Source organism: Aythya marila (assembly GCF_965140915.1).
Source record: "Aythya marila genome assembly, chromosome: 6".
Taxonomy (NCBI): Eukaryota; Metazoa; Chordata; class Aves; order Anseriformes; family Anatidae; genus Aythya; species Aythya marila.
In genome coordinates this window covers 31,044,369-31,068,317 of record NC_139047.1, presented here as the reverse complement: position 1 = coordinate 31,068,317, position 23,949 = coordinate 31,044,369, and the positions used below count along the sequence as shown (strand labels likewise).

The window sequence follows — 23,949 nt, the reverse complement described above, 5'->3', positions numbered from 1 at the left end:
ACAAAGCAAGCATGAGGTTCAACAGCTACTCCAGCTGAAACTGTCCATGGATTTATTTGCATACAGTGGGGTTGTTTTAAGTACCTGGTAATAACGGTTACTAACTTGTAATTATTGTGTTGTATTACTTTATATTCATATAGAAATATATTTATATACCATTAAGGGGCTTTGAGATGGTTTACTCTGTAGAGCTAGAAGATTCTTGGTAGTGGGTTATAGTTGTTCATTTGAGTTGAAATAGAAGTATGGTGTGCTTCAAATCAACATATACTAGAGTGTGTACTGAAAAAAGCCATCTTTCCAGGTGAAAGACTGTTTTATCTTAATAGCTAAGCAGAAATTTCAGATATAAAATGTGACAATTATGCCTATATAGAAAAAACAGGATGGAATGCAACTCAAGCTATCATAAAGCCCCTTGCACTAACAAACTCATAAAAACATATTGACTATAGACTATTGTGTTGGAGAACATTGTTTTCAAAGAGGACAAAGGACAGCAGAATAGTGATGCCAGTGTTGTATGTATGGGTCATCTTTCTGTTACCAAGGCTGACGTAACGAGTAAGTCAAGGTCAAGCTGAGATTATGAAAATACTTCAGAACAGTGCAGTTCCAACGAGCGTAGATGAGGTTGAAGATAATTACACTTCTTTTTGGAAGAATTACATTCTTTTAATTGCTGTAGCAAGGAACAGCAGGAAATTAAAACTGCCTAGGAGTTCATTGTTTTGTTTTCTGTCTTGACCTCTATTACACAGACAGAAATGAATAACAGCACAATAAGTCAAAGGAGTGAAAGCAGAGCAAAAGCTCTGTTGTGATGTTCTTCGGGTTCTTAAAAATGAACTCTTAAATCTTTGAAGTCCATTAAAATCATCAATTGTTCCTTACACTTTATGTGCATGTGTGTATTCCTTATACAGTAGGTGACCTTTTATCCTTCCTGTATACTTACAGATGGAAAAGAAGAAGCAAGAAAACAAAATGCGAAGAGATCAGTTGAATGATGAATACTTGGAGCTTCTAGAGAAACAGAGGCTTTACTTTAAAACAGTGAAAGAATTTAAAGAGGTAAGAATGTGTTGTTTTTTGTTTTTTTTTTTCTGCTAACGTAAATTGATGAGTATTTGAACTGATAAATTGTTACTTAAGAAGTTCTGCTCAGGTACACTGATTGTTTTGAAGTGTGTTATAAACCTTGCTTATGTTTAGGAGCAAAGGAGCAAATTTCTAAGTATATGGATTTGTCTAGAACTTTAAAAAAAACAAAAACAAACAAACAAAAAAACCTCTGCATTTCTCTACTGTACCTCAGGAGTTAAATCACATAGAGTTAGCTGTCTGAGGAAGCTGCCAATCTCATTTTGAGAATGAGTTTTGTAGTACTACCTAGAAATGAGCAGCATTTGTGTTGTGGGAATGGATGAATAGCTCTCTGCTCATTAACAGAACTGTGAACTTTTCTCTTTTTTGCAAAGCTCTTGATGTTGTTCACTGCTGCATTTCTACTCAATGAGAACTTACAAGGCAACAAATGAATCTGCAGCCACAAATGCTTTCATTAGGTATTGGGGCCAGGCAGCACCTGACTTGCTGGTACATTAGTTCTAGCAACTACCTGGAGTTAAGGTGGGATTTCTGGAGGAACATCTGCATGACTGACTGCTCTCACTGACGTCAGTGGCAGCAGAGGCAGGTCCAAGTTGTTTTATTTCTCAAGAGTGAATTTGCATAGTTATTTTAATTAATCCGCTAATAGTATTCCTAAAAGTAAGAATGGGTTTAAGTTTATTAATGTCAAGACAACTAATGAGAGCTATTTTCCTTTCTTAAACTTACTGTATATAACATACATCTTTTGGATGAGGTTTTTAGACCTTTGAGGCACCACAACAATGGGAAGGAAGGAAAATTTGTGGAATTGAATTCATATTCCTCCTAGTTAGGAGTAGACAGTGGAAGCAATTCAAATAGGTTATGCCATCTTGAAACAGACATGCTCTTTGACACTTGTTGCTTAAAAATCCCATAAAACTGGGGTAAGACACAGAAGCCCAGTAATCAGGTAAGAAAACTGACTACATAATAACTTCAGAGCTTTGCTAAAGCCTATCAGTGGATAAAGGAGTGGGTTTACATGTTTTTGTGTTGCTTCTGTTCTTCTGAACTTCTTTTAAAAAAAAAAAAAGTCAATTCAAGATTTTAAGGCTTCTAAACATGTGTAGGCTTTAATGTTCAGTAACCCATTTTGGCTTGACTTAAGGATTTACTTGTGCACAAGTGTTCCTTACACTGCTTTTTGCACCGTGTTAACAATGTCTCTTGGTGTGATTCTTTTATTCTGAAAATTCCTTTGTCACTGATAAGCAAGCACCACTCCATGTTACATGGGAAGTACTAGTTTGTTACTGAGTAAGCTGTATATTCAGGTCTCCAAGCAGAACAGCAGTTATGTGGTATGTGTAAGTAAGGGAGGGTATGGGTAAGTAAGGGAGGGAATCCAGAATCTTTGTAGTCCTAAATACTTTTAGGAACTAGCCTTGTTTTCTAACCCCTGTGAAAGGACTGATTAATACTTCATTGATTTAGCCTTGTCTGAGTTAATCATAATGTGCTTCTATTAATTACTGTCTCCATGATAATAAATGAAAGTAGTGCTGCCAGGCAAAATTGTTATTGGTTTCAGGTGTTTGAGGGGGGGAAAAAAGACTTCCTGGTTTATTTTGAGACAGCTCCTTCCTGTTCTGGATGATACGTGGATTTTATTTAAACAAAAAATAAGCCATTTGTCTTCCTCTGTCTTTTGAGGCACCTTCAATCTTGCTATACTTAAAAATAAATAAAATTGTGGTTGTGGTGTTGAAAACTGATGGTATGTACCTGTGTAAATACATTTCTTGACTTGGAGTTTTTCCGTAAACACTGACTTTTGTTTTTTTGCAAACTGTCTTGTAACTTTCTTTCAGAATTAGAGGATTTGGTTTGCTGATGTGAAGATCTAAGTAAAAGAGTTGAGAGTTTTTACTTAATTTCCTTTCTATTAACAGGAATGTCGTAAGAATGAAATGCTGCTCTCCAAGCTGAAAGCTAGCTCCTCCTGAACATCTCCAGCTGGTGAAGTTTATACATGATTGTTCAGTCCGTACATCAAATCTTTTTTGTGAAGTGATGGTTAAAAATGCAATTGTAGATATATATATATACATAAAAAAAATTATATATACAAAAAAATATATATATACAGACACAGATATAAAGTCTGGGTTTCTTTTCAGCATGTACTCTTTTACATTCCTTCATCAAAAGGCCATGTTATTCATTATTGCCTCCACTACACAGTAAAGAGTTAATGCAGTACAGCAAAATAGAAATTATTTATTTGTTTGTTTTTCACAGAAAGAACAATTAAGATGGTTTTTATTTGGGCTTTAACACTGAAGTACATCAAAACTCTGGAATAAGTAGATATGGACTGTTTAATATGTCCGGTACCATAAGATGAGCGCTGCAGGATGCAATAGCTTGTTAATTTTGGCCAAAAAATAAACACAAAAAAATGGTTCTTGAGACTCTTCACCAGCTAGTAACTCCATATTATTTTAATTTACACTCCTAGCTATAGATAAGATTCCAAAGGATAAAAATCAATTTCTAATGGCCAAGACAAAAGGAAATGGAAACTTACCTTGGATAATTCCTCATGTAAAACTATAGATCTATATTTTTATAAAGTCTAGCTGTTGTATAAATTTCTTTGAAATTTCATTTTTATATATAGAGTATGTGCTTGTTAAATTAATAGCTCCAGGAAAAAACCACCCTAATCCCTAGGACCATCGCATTATCCCTAGCTGGGATGAAAATCAAAGTCTGTCAGCTGTAACATAGGAAGATAAAGATTCAGACTTTCTACTCAAATGAACTGATGCTCACCTTTGAAGACAACCTATCTACCCTGCTGAAGATCTGTCCTTGAAAGTTTAGAAACTTTGTGGAACACTTTCTGAAACACTTTTATATCTGTATATACAGTATTTTATAATTCAAGCAGTTGTTTTTTGTACTTAACATCAGGATTTTGGACTGACTTAATGTACATCACATATTTTGTTCAGGAAAAGGAAAACCACATTCTTCTTCCCCAGTAACATTGACACTGCTGTTAGATTACTTTCTATGGCAGCACATATAAAATAAAAAGATGTTTAGAATCCAGTGACCTTCTGCTATTGTTTTTGAGGTGGCACTTTAGGCCATGTTAAAGGGCAGCTTTAGAAGCCTTAATATGCTTTTGAATTATAAGTGCATTAAAGATGAATTGTGTAAATGTAGTATTTTGATATTCAGTCATAGAAATGTTTTCATGTGTCACATAGCATTCAATAACAGTTTCTCTCTTGCTGCTCTTGTTAAGCTTGATGTTTCAGTATTTGGGACAAACTATCAGACCTGCTGTATGCCAAGGGGATCCGCGGAAGGGTTAGATGTGTCTTGCACAGGCATCTGCTCACCACACAGAATTCTTGGTGGAGATGGTACACGTTTATCACACTGCGCTACCTGATTCCACTTCATTTGAGGACAGGAAGGTTCGATAGTTGTATGTGATCTCATGCAGAGTCTGTAGTGTTAAATGGAGAAATTTATGGATTTGTTAAGATTGGTGTAAGGAGATTGTTGACATTCTGTCTGGGTAAGATGTGGTGAGCTACCCCAACCGTGGTTGGCTAGATTCAATGTGTTGTGCCTTCTCATAAACAAGACTCTGTTTTTGTGACAACCAGAAACACTTTTCCTGTTCCTTCAGTACAAATAAAAAGAACCTTTGCACTGAGCCAGTTTGTAACTTACTCCCCCCAACTAGTTAGTGACTGAATATGAGCAGGCTGCTTCTCTTCATATGTATTTTAAGGCTGCTTCTCTTCATATGTATTTTAAAAATCTAGGCAAAATTAAATACTGGAGTACCTGAGGAAGGAGATCTCTACTGAGTGCTACTTGCAGACATTCTCTAGTCAGCTTTGATAGCAGTAGACATAAATGATGTCTACAAACTTTGCCCTCTGTAAAATCTGTAATTATTCTTCTAATGTGTACATTGGAGGTAGCATTTCTTCTGATACTTGTGGAGAAATCACGAAGTAGTATAAGAAAATGGGCACTTCTTCTAACAGCCAACTTTGTTCCTCCTCCTGTTCAACATGATGCCTGTCAGGCTAACTACTTGATCATTCTGTCCCCAGACACTTTTACTGTGGAGGAGCAAGTGTACATGATGCTATGAATACTCGTGGGAAGGTGATTTTTGGGAACATTATCCACGATGCTCTAGCACTATAAATATGACAATCCTGCTAAACAGAACCAAACAAATTAATTTTGGATTCCACTAAAATGATGACAGCTATTTTTTCAAAGTAAAAGGCAGTATCAGGAGGTAACTCTTAAGTGGAATTCTCAAAGACAGGAGGATAGTTCTTAAGTGGTTATGTTTTCATTTAAAAATGCTCATTTTCTCATTTGCTGCACTTTTTCCATCTTCTGAAGCTCTTCTGAAGCTTTTAGCTTTCTGCACAATCTGTGGATTGATTTCAAGAGCACAAAAAACCTGAGACCTTAATTTATGTAGCACTGCAGGGTTCAGAGCCTTGCTGCAGGGTGCAGCAATGAACTTTCTGCTGACCAATAGTCCCACTGCGTTTAAGGAACAGATTCAGTATGGGCAGAGAAAACTGGTGTATTCCAAATGGGCAACTAGTATTTGGGGAAATAAATGACCCAATGTTGGAACACTGTCAAATGATTACTTTTCAGAATAGCTTTTTCTTTTTTTCTTCTATTTGTATATTCACAATCCTGTATCATTTACTGTAATGCACATGAGAGTTGCATTTTCCATATATTCTTTGGTCTGTCTTGAAGCTAAGGGTAACAGCATAGCAGTAATGTCAGATCTGAACTCTAATATGTGAACTGCCAGAAGGAGGAATGCCTCCATGCTTCGTTCTACTTTCCTCTTTTTTTTCAATTAGAATAAAGTTCCAAGTTTTAGTAGTGAGAGTAATTAATCACGGAAATAAAGTACCAAGGGAGGTAGAAAATTACGCACTGTTCTAGCTTTTTTAATCAAGGTTGATGACTATCCAAGAGATGCTCCTGCTGCACCAGGTTACTGGGTTTGGTACGTAAATCCGTGGGTGAAACATGGAGCTTACTGTGTGGGTGGTCAGGGGCTGGCAGCACCTGCTCTGCCATCAAACAGGAGGCAGCAGGCTCAGTCTTGACCCTGAGCAGCACAATTCTCCTACTACCACCCCCCCAACCCAGCTTCTATGTGATTGAAATCCAGGATTTCACATCCTGAATATGTGTTGCTTCTCTTCTAAATATAGATGTGTACAGAGCCAGTGTGGGAAGCTGATTTTAAGAGCTTTCTAAAAGTGCGCTGTAGTGAAATGTTTCTCGTCTCTGGATATGGAGCCAGGTTGCTCTCAGTGGCAGCACGTCACTGTGTAGCAAGTCACTGCTGTCACAGATGCTTGGGTGGGCAGAGCACAAAACTAGCTATCCTGAGAACTCACAGTGAAACTATAAAGCCTAAAATTCACCTCTTAAGGAAGCTAAATGAATTTTTGACAAGGTGGGGAGTTCCAGTGCATGCTCCATCAGTAGCCCTGCTACTATCAGTTCTCAAGCTAGCTGAGACAGCCCTGCTGCATCACCAGCCTTTGCAACAGCATCGGTGCGAGCAGTCAAGAATTGCACAGTAATCTTCTGGCCTCATAGTGCTGTCTCAAGTTCCAGATGTCAAGCCATGGTAAAGCCTCCAAACCTTAGTTTGAACACCAGCTATTCCTTTTGCAGGCAAAATGAGATTCACAAGGGAAAGGCTTATTTAAGTTGGCAGTTATGAAGCTGAGCAGCTATCTAACTTGCTGCTGGGACTCTTGCAGCGTAGAGCTGCCATGCTAGAAATATTCAGAAACACTGTCGGCATCCTCCCTCAGGAAAGGGGAGGAAGTAGAACCCATTAGAGCGACAACTATGGAGAGACAGATTGAGCAGTATGCATGGGTATCTGTTTCTCATCCTTTTGTTATTGTTGGGATGGGGAAATTAAATGTTGGGCAAACAACTTAAGGCTTGATTCTAAGTCAGTTAGGATTTTTTTTTGGAGTCACTTGGATCTGATGGCATCAATACCTATCTCACAGGAGGAGAAAGTTGATTAAAAAATGACAAATAGGGGAATTGACGTGGTTAGGGTGATGAGTACAACACTTACAGTGCAAGGACTCCAGACAGGGCAGTGCAGACATTTCTAGTTTGTCACCTACCCCTGAACAGCATTACACTTGGCCCTAAACCTTCATGTAACCCCAGGGGACATAACTGACCTTTACTTCGTCAGGACTTCCAGCTGAGAGCTGCTGCTTGCAAGAAAACACAGCCCTTCAGTTATGCTAGGGTGTGGTTTGGGGCTGCTTAGTCACCCCTCTTAATTTCATATAGACTAAGCTTTGGGTTGAACGCAGCATATTTATTCCCTCCTTTCCAAACAAATCTCAAGAACGAAGCCAGCATCCTGCCCGCATCTCCAACATTTCAGTGTTGCTCCCTTCACAGTCCCCTCAGTGCCTTTGCTACGATGAGCAGGCTGCAGGACGGCTCCTGTGTTTGCCTGGCTGGGATCACTCTGGTTGGCTTTGGCAGTCACGGTATTAGACACAACCAGCGCTCTGCTTGCAGACTTGAGCCCACATTGCTTCAAAGAAAAGAAGGGAGATGTTCACTTCTTCTTTCTTTGCCAAGCCCTGGGGCAGCATATATGTATTTCCAAATGGGAACTGCAAACTGTCGGTAGGTTTCTATCCAACAATCTTCCAGCTTCTTCACTGTTGCTAAATCCCCTTAAGTAGCTCTTGTGCTTGAAAACTGCATCTATCACAGGCACATCTCCTTCGAGAAATCTCTGCATTATGCAATAAAGGAATCATTTTCTCCTCCGTGTCCCCTTTTATCTCTGCTTTACAAAAAGGTTCTTGAAGGCATTGTTGTAATTTTTGTTAAATGCTGTATAAATGAGAGGATTAAAGAAAGAATTGGAGTAGCCAAGCCAAAGAAAGATGCTTTTCCAGACGGGTGGGATGTTGCAGGAACAGAGGGGACTTATTAATTCTGTGGTGAAGAAAGGGATCCAGCACAGCACAAAAACTCCAATTAAGATGCCAACCATCAAAGCTGCCTTTTTCTCTTTCTGTTCCCTCCATGTTTCTCCATCTGTCTGGAAAGTGATAGCTGCATGACGAGCTGTAAACACCATCTGTGGTTCTTGCGAAGCTTCCTTCACCTCAAAACAAAAGCAAACACGGATTCTTACCAAGACGATTTGTTTGAGCGAAGTATTATTTTTAAATGACAGTACGACATCTGTGCACCTACCACAAAAGGCCGCAACTCATTCCTTCCATGTTAAAAGAAAGAAAATATCCCCGAGTGCCAAAAGTACCAGATTTCTCATTATGTTGGAAAAGCTGCTGAGAGTGACTGACAAACCAAGGTCAGCAAGGAGTCACCGATGCTGCGTGTGTTGCAGACGTTATTTTGCAGTTTATCTTACTGGATGCCTCGATACCTACTGGGAAATCAAGTTGTTAAGGTCGCCTAACAAAGGGAAGTACCTTCTGCAGAGCCCTAAACTAGGCTGTCCTGTGGTGTTACATGATCTTTAGGGTTTCTCAGGCCTGAACTGTAAATGAATTTCATTCCATGGCTTGTATCAACTACAAGATAAACTCATTTTCTTCAACTTAATTGCCTGGAGGCAGAGCTCAAAACCCCATCCCTGGGGAGTGCTGGAGCATGGCAACACCACTTACTTGTTCTTCAGAAGGAGCAGAGCACACCCAAAAAAAAATCTGTCCGTACTCCAGCTCCCCCTGAAGTACAGAAGAGAGGGGAAACGTCAGCTCCCCCGGGTGCCTCCTGCCTCCTCCTCTCTCATTAAGGTCCAGACACCGTCTGTGCAGTGAGCCCAGCACAGAGCTCCAAGGGGTGGTGGGACTGGCCATCAGCTTCTGAGCACAGGTGACCAGCATGCAGGAGCCTGCCCAGAAAATGGAACTGATGGTACACAGACCATCTGTGCGCCTGTGAGCTCAAAGCTCTTCTGGGCACTACAGTTATAAGGACAGAGCAATACCACGAACAGTTCAAGGATGCAACGTGAGGCCCCAGAAGTTGCCTACATGCCCATAACTCATGGGAATGCCAAGAACTTCACCCGGCTCCAAAGGTGGCCCCGTGTTCAATCAGCACGGGCTGCCTCTGTGCAAGCTTCGTAAGGGCTGGAGGGCTGCTATTAGCATGGGCAGAGTGACTCGGAGGGGGAAGCGCTGGCGAGGGCTGGGCAATCACTCTTCAAGATGGATATCCCTGTCGTCGCCCTCCGACACGAGACGTGGCTACAGAATGCAAGAGCGGCAGATTATGGGCGCAGGCAAATAATGGAAGGAAATGAAAATCACATCTGTCCTGACAATTAAAATGGGACACCCCTCACGTAGCAACGATCACATCGTTTGTCTGCAGAAGGACTTGCTCCGCACATCTTTAATCACGCTCTGTAAAAAGGGATGAATGGTTGACAGCAGGGCAGATTTGTGACAAGCAGCCCTGAAAGGATCACCTCTTAGCCCTGAGAAACAGCTGCAGAGCTACGCTGCTTGGGGAGAGCCACACAAAGGACCATGTTGCTAGCACAGGGCATGGTTTGGTACCATATTTAACCTTCAACCCTTACTCAGAAGACAGAGTTCACAGCATCCCATCATCAAACCAAAGCCTTTTCTTCTTGGTACTTCAGATTTTAGAAGGTTTGTGGCTGAACTGCGGAGTTTACTAGCAGAGGTTTGTCTATCCCTTAATTTAATTTGGGAGAAATTTGATTTAACTTATTTTATTATACTCTGATCCAGCTCCTACTGAAACAGATGAATTTCTGCAAGCTCCTCTGCTTGTTAGATCAGATATCTGGATACTAAACAGCAAGTGAAAACAGATCATGGTATTTTTTGTAAATTACAGGACAGCAGTTTCCTTATATTTACATAATTTCAACTTTTTCTGTTTTCATAGGTACATTTTCAGTTTTTATTTATTTTTTTTTTAACTAGTTCTGCTTGGGACTTTGGAATAATGTTGCAATCGAGCAGTCTGTTGCCTTAGGAAAAAGAATGGGCTCTCTCATAGAGCCTTCTGTTAAATAAGTAAATTGGGTAAATATCCCTGGCAGGCTGGAGATATATTGCCTCAATCTTCCGTAAGAAATCTTTTGAAAGGATTTAATAACACAAAATGTTACTGAAAATGTAACGAGCATCCCTGCTCAGTGAGGCCCTTCAGCCAGTGCCTGCAACAGGAATTACATGTTTGAACCTTGGAGGCTGCAGAAAGCTCACCTCTGTGTGCCTGTTGCAAAGTGGGAAAATCACAGCCTTTCACAATCATTTCAAGTCTTTTGGTTTTTATTGCTATCTGTCTGATGTGCTGCAGACCTGACTCATCTTCCTGTCCCGGTTGGTGCAAGCTTCTCCTCGCTGCAAGTCCCAGTCCCCAGGAGCGTGTTGTCTAGGCTGTTTGCTATAAGCCAACCCACGCGGAGTACGTGGAAGGTAAAGCAGTCTGCTGTAGGCAAACGCTGTTGCGGTACACAGAGCTGGCAGGGGAACCACACTAAAGGATCCCCTTCATGCAGGCATAGGATAATCCATTGCGATTTGGCATTGCCTGAACAAGGGCACAGGCTACAGAAATTATGTAGCTGCTTTTCAGCCTTGCCAGTTGTTTCCTGAACAAAACACAGCTCTGACTACAGCAAATCTGCGGTTTCCAGTGCCAATCCTGGAGGCTTTGCATGACTCCAATTCCTCCAATTTTAAGTCGCAGTACTTGACCATTATCTCTGTGCCATATGGAACAGAGGGAAAGCCCGATATAAAACCTTTCACCCCATTTTGGGCCTATTGATGATCAGTAGCTAACGTGCTGTGGCAGGGGAACAGGTTGCCACAGAGTACATCTTAGTTCATAGCAAGGATGTCGCTCAGATGTGAGCACCTCTGCAGGGTGCTGAGCACCCCTCTCACTCAGCAGCTGGCAGCCGGCTATGCCTTGGGCACAGGCTTCCTCCCCTCCACCCAGACTCCGCTCCCACAGCTGCGAGTCAGGAAAAATAGCTGGCATGAAAGCACTGCTGCTCTGAGGCCAGAATATCTTCTGAGTTTGTGAAATCAGCTATTTCCAGGACAACAGGCTCTAAGAAGCGAAGAGAGGGCCACTTTCCAGTGAGTGCCATAAAGAGATTTCAAGGAAGGAAATGAGCTCTTGAGTACACGTTCTCCTTCTACACTAAAGACACAAAGGAATCGTGGCCAAAAGGAGGTTGGTTTGGGTTTCAGAATTCATTCTGCACATTCATCAGCAGCCCCAGCTCGGTGCCACTGCTGATGTTTGTCCCTCACTGCAGCTCAATAGGCACACGCAGCTCTCTGCGAAAACACACAGTCAGTTCCTGTGTTCCCAGCAGTGTTGTAAAGAACACGCCACCAAGGAGCTTCTGGGGAAATCTCTTGATTTAAGATGTTCCTTATAGCTTTAATGACTGTTATTACTGGTCCTTCGTGGCAGGTACCATGTGTGTTTGTACTGCACTTTGAGGGTCTGCAAGAACCTCTGATTTAAACAACAGTAAAGAATCCTTTTGGAACTTCAGAACCACCGTGATGGTCCCGATATACACCAATTAAGTCTAGTTTATTACCACAAATTCAGAGTTTTGCCTGTTTCGGGGTGGTTCAGCACAGAACAAGATATTACTGCCTCAGTGCAGCTTCGGTGTACTTCTTGCTCTTTGAACAAGAGCACGAGAAACTACAATGCACAACAAAAGATCAAAACACAAGAATGTGTACACTTTTTTGGATGCTCCACCAATATTATAAATAGCACATTTGATAGGGAGAAGAATGCCTGCTTTCTCTCATGGGATTTTTTTTCTGCCATCAGGCAGGAATAGCTGAGTGTCTCCCAGGAAAATCCCACCTACTCCACTTTGCTTCCTGCCTCATCTTTTTCCTACCAGACATCTGCCACACCTCTTCTGCAAAGCTCCTCTTGTTTTCTGTCCCCTCTCTCCTGCTTGTACAGACAGAGGCAGAAATAAGAAACTGATGTCCTGTGACACCCTCAGGACATCACCTTCTCTCACTCCTGCATTGTCCTGACCGTCTCTGTGGGCTGCAGTGGCTGGACTGGCCAGGGTGCAGAACAATGCTGCAGCTCCTCAAGCACCAGGACCTCACTCACATCCCAGCAAAGCAGTGGGAATGACTCCTGCAAAATTGATAAGCTTTGGGAAGACAACAACAACAACACATCGCCAGAACTTAAATTCTAACTCCTTACACTGAAATTTAATCCTGACCCTGTAATTTTTACATTTAAGCAACGCTGCCTGACTTGCAGATTCTGCTGTCCTTGTTTTTGCAAAACTGATGCTACAGGTAACTCAATTGATTTGAAAGGGCATTATCCAGCAGCTTCTGCTGTCTTTCAAGTTGTCTCATTTATTTCAATTGGACTGTTTACAGGGAGAATTATTACCAACTGTCAACCAGGTAGGACAGAGTGTAGCTGTCAGTGACAGCGTGTCACTGCTTTTTTCACACAAGGTTCATTCATATCAGTATTGACTGCAGAATTCACTTTAATTCATTTTAAGGAATTTCATAAGTAAACAAATAGTTATGAAAGCACCAGCCCACTTTAGCTCTCAATTTGTTTGTTTCAAGAAATATTAAGAAAAAAGTTCTCGTTTTCAAAGGGGGAAGAGCATAGCACTATACTATATTGTATTAAAACTAGAAGTACCTCAGCTGCCTCATGTCCATCTCCCTCATTTTTTTCCAAATACTTTCTAAAGTGTTTTTTTGAAAACTCAGGTAAAATTTTAACCACAAAATGACTCAAAATAGCTATTTTGTAAGAGCACAGAAACATACCCTTGGTATGCCCCCCTCAGCTCGGAGAGGATCGTCCCCTCTCTGCGTGCTTATATCCATGTACAAACCACTTCAGCACCTGGCTCTGTTGGCAGAAAAGCAGTGTCTAAAAACGTCCCCGTATTATCGTAATATTTTATTCAGAAAAAGAATGGTGACAGACAGGAGAGAGTGTAGAGACATTAGGGGAGAAATAAATGGAAAAATAAAGTAAGCTGTTGGGCAATACAGGGGAAGTGGAACAGAATTAGTCCCATCGGAGAGAGGGCAAGGGCTGATGCTGACAGCCAAATCACTCCCAGATATGGAGAAGCAAAGCCAGATCCCCTCACTAGGTTTGCACTTCCCCTGGAAGTGTTATCTTTTTTACCACATTAAAAAATATACATATTTTATTTTATTTTATTTTTATTTTTCAAAGGAACAGTAGTGAAGTATCTTAAGATTCTTTTCCAGAATTCCCTGGGGAACTACTATTGTTCAGTGGGCATGACAGACCCTACTCCTATGTGCTTAAATGGGATTGGGATAAAAATCAGTAAGTCTCAGCCTCTTACCTTAGAAAGGAAACCGAGAAGAAATGCATCCTGAATGCCAGCTCCCTCAATCCAAGGTTAATTTAATGAACGTGTGCAGCAGGGTGTCAGAGTAAAGATTTGCATGTGCATCACAAGTCTTTTTATTTAAGTCAGCAAACGAAGCTGATGGGACGATGGGGAAGGTCGGCAGTATACACCAACTGCACGTTCAAGAAGCACTCTTAGAAAAGAACTAAATGTCAATCACTGCAAATATAAGATGAAGAATTGCTGGCTTGAGCACTTGCTGAGATTGTAATAATAGCTATACTGGCAAACGCCTCAAAAATGGGTATTCAGCTCCCACTGACAGGAGCACTTTTGTCAGTACAGCTTCAACCAGCTCTCAGACACTTGCTGAAAACAGCACTTACCTGCCAGCCAAGCTGGGCCACGCACAGGCCTTTGCTGACAGCGCTGTGACAATTAGGAGCCAGACTTTTCCGTGGTAAAACTGCCTTGCCAACAAAGTGCCTACATTGAGACTAAAACTTGAGCAATAATGTCTCAGTCCAATTAACTTTCCGTACTTTTAGATTACCATTAGTCCCATATGAGCATGTGTGTGTGTAAAACAGAGCATGTAAAAACCCTACAAATACTTAGTTAGCTTTTGTGTTTGGAAAGATTGTAGATTAACTCCAAGCAATACATTCATCACACTTTGAACAACCTGGAAAAAAATGTGGTGCAAACAAGAGGATGGGGGCTGTAGGAAAAGAAAGGATGCCACTAGAAGAGATGTTCCATCTTTTCTAACAATTTTTCTGTGTTTGTATAGAAGATAGCTTCAAAAATCAATTCATATTATAAACATCTTCAAGACATCAGGACACAAATATGCAAGTATGACCACATATAACTGCCAGGGCTGTCATCTCTTGCTAGAAACCCCAGACTTTTATTTATGACCATAATAACATGTTGCCTACCATGACTCAAAATCAAATTTAGAGGGATTTAGTGGATGAGTGAGGATTGGCCCCACCTGAATAGAAAATGCTCCATGTCTCATTATATAGATCTAACAGCCACATACTCATCTTTTGTTATTGGGAGAGGACTGGACTTTGTAAGTACAACATGCAAACACAAAAACATACCACAACAAATCAGTTCCACAGTTCAGAATGAGAGTATGGGTATGTGACAAAGTGAAGAGCTCACAGTGAGCATTGCTGAGCACACTTGGCATGGGTGACAACATCACCACACAAAAACCCTGACTTAATGGGACACAAGGGGCCTTCCTCCATCCTTCCTCAGGGATGCAGCTTTCCCTTCAGTTAGTCATATCCCTGAAACAAACGAGACCTCCCACAGGTCTAGGGCTTTGCAGGATTACCAGGAACACCCTGCTCTGGTACTATGCAGCGAGCACTACGTTCCCACTATACAAGGTAAAATAACCCAAGTACATAAATAAAGTGTTGAATATAATCTGCTTACTAAAATCCCTTCAGATACTGACAGATCCTGCAGAGATCCTACATAAAGTCTGTACTGGCAGAAAAATGTGCATGCATTTATTCTGTATGTGACCTAAGGATTTGTTTATGTCTTTGTTTACCCTGACTACACTGTAAAGAGATAAAGAGAAAAACAAAACAATAAGGAATGGAAAATTCATACTAAAGGGACAATTTTTAAACGGGTCTCAAGACTTGCAGTGAATGCACCTGTCACATATTCTCACAACACATGTAATTAAAAAACAAGAATAAAACTCTTGGAGCAGAGTAGCACTTTTTGACTGGCTAATTACAGCTCAGGTCCAGACCATAACTGAGCTAAATTCATGACAGCCCCGGGGGACATTTCAGTCCTCTCGCTGTGCTGAAACCACGGATGGGTGCAGAGGTGAAGCAGGGGCACAGGCAGCAGGGGGAGGCAGTGCAGGGTCTCCTCCCCATCCCTCACCCTTACCTGGGCAGCCTCAGGGAGGGGCACCACGGCGTTCCTCTTGCGGCCCCCGATGCGGAACTTGGCCGCCTTGTAGATCTTCCAGTAGACGAAGAGGACCACGCAGAGGGGCAGGTAGAAAGCCCCGCCGGTGGAGACGATGGTGTAGGAGGGCTCCTGGCTGACCTGGCAGCGCTCCTGCTCGGGGCTGTAGCTCTCCCCCCAGCCAAAGAGGGGGGCGAGGGAGATGGCAGCTGAGAGCGCCCAGGTGAGCACGATCATGACGTTGGAGATGCGGCGGCGAGTGAGCAGCGTGTACTCCAGGTGGCGGGTGATGGACCAGTAGCGGTCCAGGGCGATGGCGGTCACGTTCCAGATGCTGGCCGTGCAGCACAGCACGTCGAAGCAGACCCACACGAGGCACAGCTCCCGGCCCAGCCGCCACCGCCGCCCGGCTGACAGCTCCTTCACCAAGCTCAGTGGCATCACCAGGGCCGCCACCAGCACGTCCGACACCGCCGTGGAGGCCACGAGGTTGTGGGGCACCCGGTGGAAAGCCTTCACCCGCAGGATGGTTGCCAGTACCAGCAGGTTCCAGAGGAAGGTGGCGATGGTCAGGAGCACCAGCAAGGTCAGGATGAGGACGGTGAAGATGGAGAAGGGCTCCCGGCCCCTCCACGAGCTGCCACCCACCAGCGCGGAGGCAGCTGAGGAGGCGTTAGCGTCCATGTTGGACGACGAGGCGTTGGCGCCCATGTTGGCTTGACACTGGCCCCGGGGGGTGCAGGGACTCAGGGACTCCGCCATACCCAGGCTTTCAGCCCTTCCCTGCCCTCCTCTTCCCTCCCAGCACCTCTCTCCCCCTTCCCAGCGCCGGCTCTCCCCTCAGCGGTCCCCCTCCGGGTGCTGTCGCCCCCCGCAACCCGCCGCCGACGGCAGCACCGGGCACCCGCGGCCGCCCGCTCCCTCGGCTCCCCGCTCCCATAGCGGGCAGCTCCGCTACGGCCGGCGGGGCTCAGCGGGGCCGCGGCGAGGGGCAGGCACGGGGAGGCGGCACCGCAGCTCCCGTCCCGCCCCAGAGGCCGCCCCGGGGCCCAGAGGCGCCGCCTTCGCCGGTTTTTAAGCGGAGCCGCACGCCCGCTTCTCCCCGCAGCCCCCTCAGGCGGTCGGGGTCTCTCCACAGCCCCGCCCGCCATGTTCTCCTCGGCGCCCCCGCCGGGCAGGCTGGTGCCGGTTTCGGTGCTGAACCCGAGTTATTTCTAGGCTGCGGCACCTAAACAAGAATTTTTTTCAAAGGGACCGGGAACATCTCCCGTTTTCCTGCCTCGCAGCAAGTCCAGGGCACGATTTCTTCACGAAGGGCACACACCCAGCCTCCAAAAGTGTGCCCTTCTCCCGGCAGTTTTGAGGAACTACCCTCAAAATTGCTGTGTTTCAAGAATAACTTTAAGCCTGTTCTGCAGCATCTTTTAAAGTCCGTAATGGACGTTAAGAGGGTGATATGCATCAAGGAGTGATGGCAATGAGCTTCGCTACTTCCCGAGTGAAAAATAGTGACAACTGGTGTGACAGGATCACGTGCCAACTTGGGTATATTACATTTAACGCTGTGATTGAGGCATTGTATTTAAGGTTTTTGTGAGGGATGCTATATTCCAGCTTGCTTTCTCTCTTAGGGCCCTTTACAACCCATAACTGGCCTTGCCACCCTGTATCCACATAGTCTGTGGCCAGGATGATTTCAGTGGAAGTTACTGGGTGAAACACAGCCTCTTTTCCAGTCACCAAGTTACTCGGTGCTGTCAAGAGCTCTCCAAAGGTATCTGAAGTTTTTCCCAGCCGAAACAAGCAAACAGGATGAGAGAAGGTCAGTGAAGTTTGTTTCTTTGCACATAGGAGACACAGACACTATAATCATGGGCTGCAGCAGGACGCTGGGACTGGGAGAGTTGTTAGCTCCTATCTGGGGTAGAGAAGGAATATTTTCTGGGTCAGCGCTATGAATAGTCCTGTCTAAATGAACGCTGCTGAAATCAGTGTTCTCCCCTTGCAGTCACTCTCACTGACAAAACAAGACTATCTGACAGAAGAGAAACCTCTCCCAGCACCACAGTTATCCACAGCAAGCAGGGTCTAGCTTGGCTTGCTCAGGATGCCCAGCCTTGAAAGTTGGTGCAACAATGAAAAATTACAGAAATGAAAGACAATGACTGTAATCAGAAAAAACAGGCTGTTTTGTTTTGTTAATTTCTGGGTCCATTTCATTTTGCCAGATGAACAACAAAAAAGCAAGCAAATTCTTTCCCAGGTTCTTCACATACACATGGATTTAGTTGGTCTTTCCTTTAGTAATTCTAGCAAATGTTCTAACGTAAGCCAGCAGCAAAGAGAAAACTATCTGCATTATTTAACAGCTTTTATAATTAGGAGAAAAGGACTTCTGTGTGCTAAATATCTAATTTTGCTACCTGAATTTGCCCCTCTATCCAATAAGCAGAACCTGACAGAGCTCCTCAAAGAAAGCTGTTTACACTACTGCTGCAAGTAAAGCCTAGAGCAGCACCTGGAACAATTAAATACTGGTGAAAATTTGTCAGGGTTGGCAGACAGTATGTGACTGCTTCACAGCTACCTTCCCATGCTTTGTCTTTATATTGTTCCTTTGTAATTTGTGTCTCTTTTTGTTAATTAATGCTGCTTTTAAAATGCCAACTGAATAATTATCAGACAACATGTTATTCCTTTTTAAAAGACACTCAGACCTAAAAGCAATAAGGTAAACAAGCAGATAAAAAGGTCTTTTAAATTCTGAATTTTTCAACAATTGCCAGACCAACTCTGTGAACTTAATAAAGGAATTTATGAATCTTATCACAGCTTGAATGACTCAGCTATTAAAGAAAGAGTGAAAACAAGCAAACCCAGGCTAGCTGCAGTAAGTTTAATGTTTGGGGGCCCAAATAGACAAAGATATGATTTTATGTCAGTTCCTGTGCCTGCAGGAAATGAAGTTGTCTTTTTCTTATGTTACTTAAAGTGTGGTCTGTGGCCACCGTTAAAGCAGATCAGGTGATTTCAAAATCTTTCGTAGAAGCCATTTCTCACCCTCCTCTACTGCTATTATACATGTGGGTCATCTGCCACAAATGAATAGTCACTTTCCAGTCCACACATCAAATGCATTGAAATTTCCCACTTTTTCTTTCAACTTGGCTGAAATAATCTAGTCCTATAATATGGAGGCTTGAAGAAAGTCTCAAAAGGATTTATTTTTTCTTGATAATTATCCCACTGCTGTCTTGTCCTGTGAATGCAAAGGCTTAGCATTCCTCAAAGATTGCTATAGCAACACATTGCAGTGTCTCAGGAACAGGGTATACTTTGAGAAAGAGAAGGGGGAATTTTAAAAAATGAAGAGGCTGCAGGTATTCAGGTATTGTAAATAACAGAAAAGAAAGTAAATGTTATATAAAAGAGTAAGAATAAAAAAAAAAAAATGCCAAGAAGGAAAAAAATCAAGCTCTAAAACTGATAGTCTTCTACTGAAAGTATAGGACCATCTACTTTAGTTTTCTGTACAGTTGCAGCATTGCGAGTTGCTATCATGTCAAAGTGCAATGTGCAATGAAAACAATGAATATTCTTTGTTTCATTCACTGAAACTTTTCAGTGACTGGTACTTTTCAGAAGCCACAGCCTGCACTTTCATAGTTTCTTCTCTCAGCCAAGAGTGGTAGTGTGTAGGCTCAGAAGATATCTTATATTACCAACTGTTTCATTGTTCTTAAATAAGCGAATAAATATGCAGCTAAAGAGTTGGAGCTAGATAATGGAGCTAAGAGTAAATACAAAATATCTTTCCATCTGAATGTTTGGAGCTTTGTGGGCTGAGAAGTTTAAGGGATACAAAACACAAAAAGGTGGAAAATAGTGATCTGTTTATAGTAGAAATACTTTACATCTTCCTTTGCAACTTTTCTCATCTTTCCCTGGTGTCCTGAGAATCGCTTAGAGAGGAAAGGACTTGTGGCTGAGGTGAGCAAAATAACAAGTTATAAAATTTTTCCCGGTCCTTATCACTTTACCAAATACCATCTGCAAAATTGACACTTATGACTGCTGACATTGAAATGAATCTTGTCTGATAAAATTTTTTCATAATTATTTTTTTTCTGTCAGTTTGAGTGTTCTTCACATAGCTTAATCCTCTCTGCACCCTCATAATTCCTGTCTAAGATCCCTTTGGTACAGTTGTACTAAAGAAAAGTGACTTCATTATAGAAAATTCTCTGTTTTCTAGCACTTTTAAGGACACTGTACTGCTTAAGAACAGATTTGGAGGATGATGATTCATCCAGATAACAGAATTTCAATTTATATGAGCCGATGAGCCAGTTTTCATATTCCTGTTTGCTGTATTTTTTTAGAAAATATATAAGATCTAAATATAGTTTACATTTTTTCAGAAGTTTGCTTTTATCTGTTAGAAATAGAAGCAGATTATTTTTAGACTGTTTTAAAGGGATTACACTGAACTTTGCTGTTTTGACTCATTTTCTTATTTAGATACAACGGTCCTGTAAGAGCTTCTAGCAGATGCAGTTTTATTCTGGCCTGCGTTTTCTCTTGTTTCTTTAATAGAAAACCAGCCTCCTTCATAAAGCACTCTTCAGAAAATTCAACTATAAAAATCCTACAATAATTTGATAAAGATCTACAAAAATTGGAAAAACAACTCCCTAATAGTCCTTTGATAGCCGGTTCCAAATTTGTATGATAGAAAACATGATAAAGGGAATCCAAATGTCACATAAATGCTAGATAGTATTGATTTTCTCAGTAATAATGTCTAAATCTTAGAATAATTTCCATTTAAATATCACTTTTATGAAACCTAAAAGGATGCAAGCCACTAAGTACAAGGTTTTTAAACATGAAGACTATTCTGCAGAAATCTGTATACCTGCATGAAGTAAGTTTGCCACAAGGGAGTGTGCATGCATATTCTTGTGACAGACCATGAATCCTATCACAGATAAAGCCAACACGTGAATGTGAAGGAGATTATATAGTAGCAGATTAGCTGACATTACGCTTTCCACCTGTTATAACAACCACACTAAAAACAAACAAACAAAACACCCCACCCCACCAAACCAACAAAACCTCTCAACTAATGATCTATGATTAAATCTAATTTGCTTGCCCTTGACTGTTGGCTCCAGCAAGAATATTTTGCTATTATTTTGGTCAAGTAGAAGACATGGACTTTCCATTTGTGGATGTTTTTAAGTGTCAGGTTTAAAGTTATTTCAGACCCATCCATTGATTTCTATTTTAATTGGTGTCTGAGAAAGTCAAGGTGCCCTAATGCCTTTTTGATTCTTATTCTGATAAACTCCAAACCTGTGTTGAAAATCTTTCCATATTTGCTTTGCCTTAAGTTTTTAATTATCCCTCATAGCAAAACAAAAGGGCCTCCGAATGGTGATGTAAGAAGTCCTGGGCTCCCTCCTCTTCAGCTTCTGAGTGCACTGAGAGCAGAAGGAGCAGCCGTCACTGGTGGTGGGGATGCAGAGCAGGCAGACATTTGCCAGCAGGGACCAGTTAAGCTAGTCAGCCTGTTTTCCCATACAGAAAGGCTTTTATTAATTAGAAATGACAATGTATCAAGAACGCTTATCAATAAGGAAGACTCACTAGCTCCTACAAATGCAGATGGTCTGTTAACCCCTATGAGTGAACATATAGTTTTAGTTGTGCAGAGTAACGCATTTAATATATTCCTGTGACTCAACATTCAACGGCAATTGCAACCACTCTCAAAAGAGCCCAGAAAGTGCTGCACAGCTAAACTTCTTCAGATGACAGCAAAAATAAAGAGCTGTTCCAAAAAAGTTATACACGATTGTGCAGGGGCTACAATTTTCTTCTTTTTTAATTCTGACCAAGGGGGAAAAATAGCAGACAATTACATTTTTCAGTGTTGTAGCTTACAAAAGTGTTTGGGAAGATAAACTGCTATCGTAGAGCAGGCTCAGATATTTTTTGAAGGGTGAATGCAGTTCTTAAGCTGGATGACACTGATATAACAAAGTGGGTGCGTGTCTAGACAGCACCCTGAATTTCCATTTGTCTTCCCTTCTTTTAATGGCATCCATCCTCTAACTCTTCTCACAACTCCATATCAAAAGTTTATTATGGTGGCTAAGAGAAAAAAAAGTAATCTCTTCTCCACGTGGCTGTGCAATAAAGAGATATGACACAAGCAACATTATAGTATTTATGACTTTGATGCAAGCCAGCAAATTTTTTAGAAGCAAAGAGCATTTCAGTTCAAGAGGTTGGATTGCTATTGTCACAACTCAACATTTTCTATAAATCTAGAGCAAACAAAAGCATTGGGAACAGTTGCATGAATTCTCCTGTCAAGCTAAGAATCTAAAATACTGGAGAAGCAAGCTAGTAGAGAGAAGTCAAGAGTAGAGACAAATTTTATTCCGCATACCTAGCCAGCTGATTCTAGGCTTCTTTCAGCATTGTTATTTTAGTTTTGGGGAAAAAAAAAAAAGGCAAACAAAAAATTTTTCAAGAACCAATAATATGCTATTTATAACATTCAAAAATATTATTTTTGAAACAGGTATGGTCTTAACTTTTTATCTGTCTCATGAGAGCTTGCTTAACTTTAGCCTTACATTACTTGCTTGAAAGCCAATCATTAGGATATCTAAACCATGGGTAGCTCTTACACTTGAAACAGTAAGGCCAATTACTGCCAAGATGTAAACACATTTCTTATTTACAGCAAGTAGGTACCCAGTTCATGTTTTCTTGCTCTATGCTATCAATAAACATGCCCTCTGCATACAACATTCACCCTGAAAAATTTGATGGCAACATTTTCAGTCTGGTTCTGTGCTTGTCTGTAGCTTGGCAGCATTACGGCATAGAAAACTTGTATTGTGACAAGATTTTTCATGATTATGAGCAGTAGCTTGGCAATGGAATTCTCCTTTATGGGCTTGTTCTGGGAACTGTCAAAAAAAATCTTCCACTTCAAGCAGGACAGTTTTGATCACCCCTTTAAGTGGTTTAAAGAGTCCAATTTCTTTGTCAAGGTTCTCAGAGAAAGAAGGCAATTTCTCAAGGCATACAATATTAGTCCCCAACCTATCAGTCATTGTTATGAGACAAGCCTTGAGAGTCTGATGGCTAAGGTCTATTAACTGCTCACAAGATTGATAACAGGCTAAGTTGCAAAGGAAACGGTAGATTTCCAATCAGTTTGACAATCTTTTAAACTTCTTGCAATACCATAGCAGAACAGATGTTGCCTGATACACAGATATTTCATCAGAAACTCTTTTTCATTTATGATTCCTTAAACAAAGTGAAAGGCAACTGCGCATTTGCACAAGCCAGGAAGCTGAAGCTCTTCTCTTTCAATACTAACTAGGTCTCAGCTGAGGAATTTTTCACCTGCTTAATTGGGAAATAACTGTGTGCAACAGCCGACTACGTAGTTGCTTCAGTCTGTGCAGCTATTACACATTCGAAATGCATAAATAGAGAAAATTAATGTTGTTTCTTTAGGGTAAGCTAGAGCAATACCATTTAGTATTTTCATCTCCCAGTTGAGGTTATTTCGAAGATTCCTACAAAGCAAAAATACCTGGGAGGAGTTGGACAATGTTGTGTAAAACCTCTACTTTTAATGTCAGACTTCAGAAACTGACAGTACCTCAACTCTTCCAAAGAAAAAGGTAGGTGGAGCTAGAAGTTGTCTAGCTGCCTGGAAAGCAGACAGCCTTCTGCTCCCGGAACGAGTAGGAATGTCAGAAAAAAGCAGTTCTCTGCAAAGCAGATTTTTGCGTACATCGAGAAGCGGCAGGAATGCTGACGTGCTTTAAGCCCAGTCAGCCCTCTGTGCAAGCACTCAGGCAGTCAATGCTCTGACACCCAACTTGCTGTGCCCATTATCCCAGCTTTTTTCTGTTCCAAACTTATACTCCATACTTCTTCGTTAACATTGAGTGCTTGTGCACTTATCTTTACCGTGGTTTAGTGCAGCTTTCCTTACAACTCTTCCCAAGTAATTAATGTGGCAGTTCATCTAATGAGTTATTTCATTGTAATGCAAGTTAATTCCCATACTTGCAGCTGCACAGACTGCAGGTGCAGACAGAACCCTTTAACTGTATGATGCTGTACACCTCAGATAATTTTTTAAATGTGCCATTAAAAAACAGACATGAGAGCTATTTTGACATCTATTAGTTGTAACTGTATAAGCAAACCCAGAATCAACGATTAGATCTCAATGAGTCAGGCATCACACAACCAATTAGTATCGCTTATCCTACACAGCAGATTCTGTTTTTTCATTATAACCCTGGAAG

At 41.7% G+C, this 23,949-nt stretch overlaps 2 protein-coding genes across 2 annotated transcripts in view; one reads left to right on the top strand and one right to left on the bottom strand.

The window, feature by feature from the left end:
• CCDC93 (CCC complex scaffolding subunit CCDC93) overlaps positions 1–6,049 on the top strand; it is a 41,038-nt gene extending 34,989 nt beyond the window's left edge. The window contains exons 22-23 of the mRNA XM_082763526.1: positions 964–1,077; positions 3,054–6,049. Of these exons, the coding sequence (XP_082619652.1) occupies positions 964–1,077; positions 3,054–3,107 (168 nt within the window). The 3' untranslated portion in view covers positions 3,108–6,049. The remainder of the gene's footprint in view (positions 1–963; positions 1,078–3,053) is intronic.
• Positions 6,050–7,567: 1,518 nt separating this feature from the next.
• LOC309879398 (5-hydroxytryptamine receptor 5A-like) lies at positions 7,568–16,360 on the bottom strand. Its single transcript, XM_082763030.1, has 2 exons — positions 15,572–16,360; positions 7,568–8,356 (listed from the first exon to the last, which is right to left on the bottom strand). The coding sequence occupies exons 1-2, from the start codon at positions 16,352–16,354 to the stop codon at positions 8,024–8,026; spliced, it is 1,116 nt and encodes a 371-aa protein (XP_082619156.1). The 5' UTR covers positions 16,355–16,360; the 3' UTR covers positions 7,568–8,023.
• Positions 16,361–23,949: the final 7,589 nt, after the last annotated feature.

What these genes read in the sequence shown, in the direction of transcription:
- LOC309879398 (XM_082763030.1), bottom strand. Translation starts at nt 16,354, where the DNA reads ATGGCGGAGTCCCTGAGTCCCTGCACCCCCCGGGGCCAGTGTCAAGCC. An exon ending in CCCTCCCTGAGGCTGCCCAG is followed by an intron (nt 8,357 to 15,571) that starts GTAAGGGTGAGG and finishes TTTTGTTTTGAG; the next exon opens with GTGAAGGAAGCTTCGCAAGA.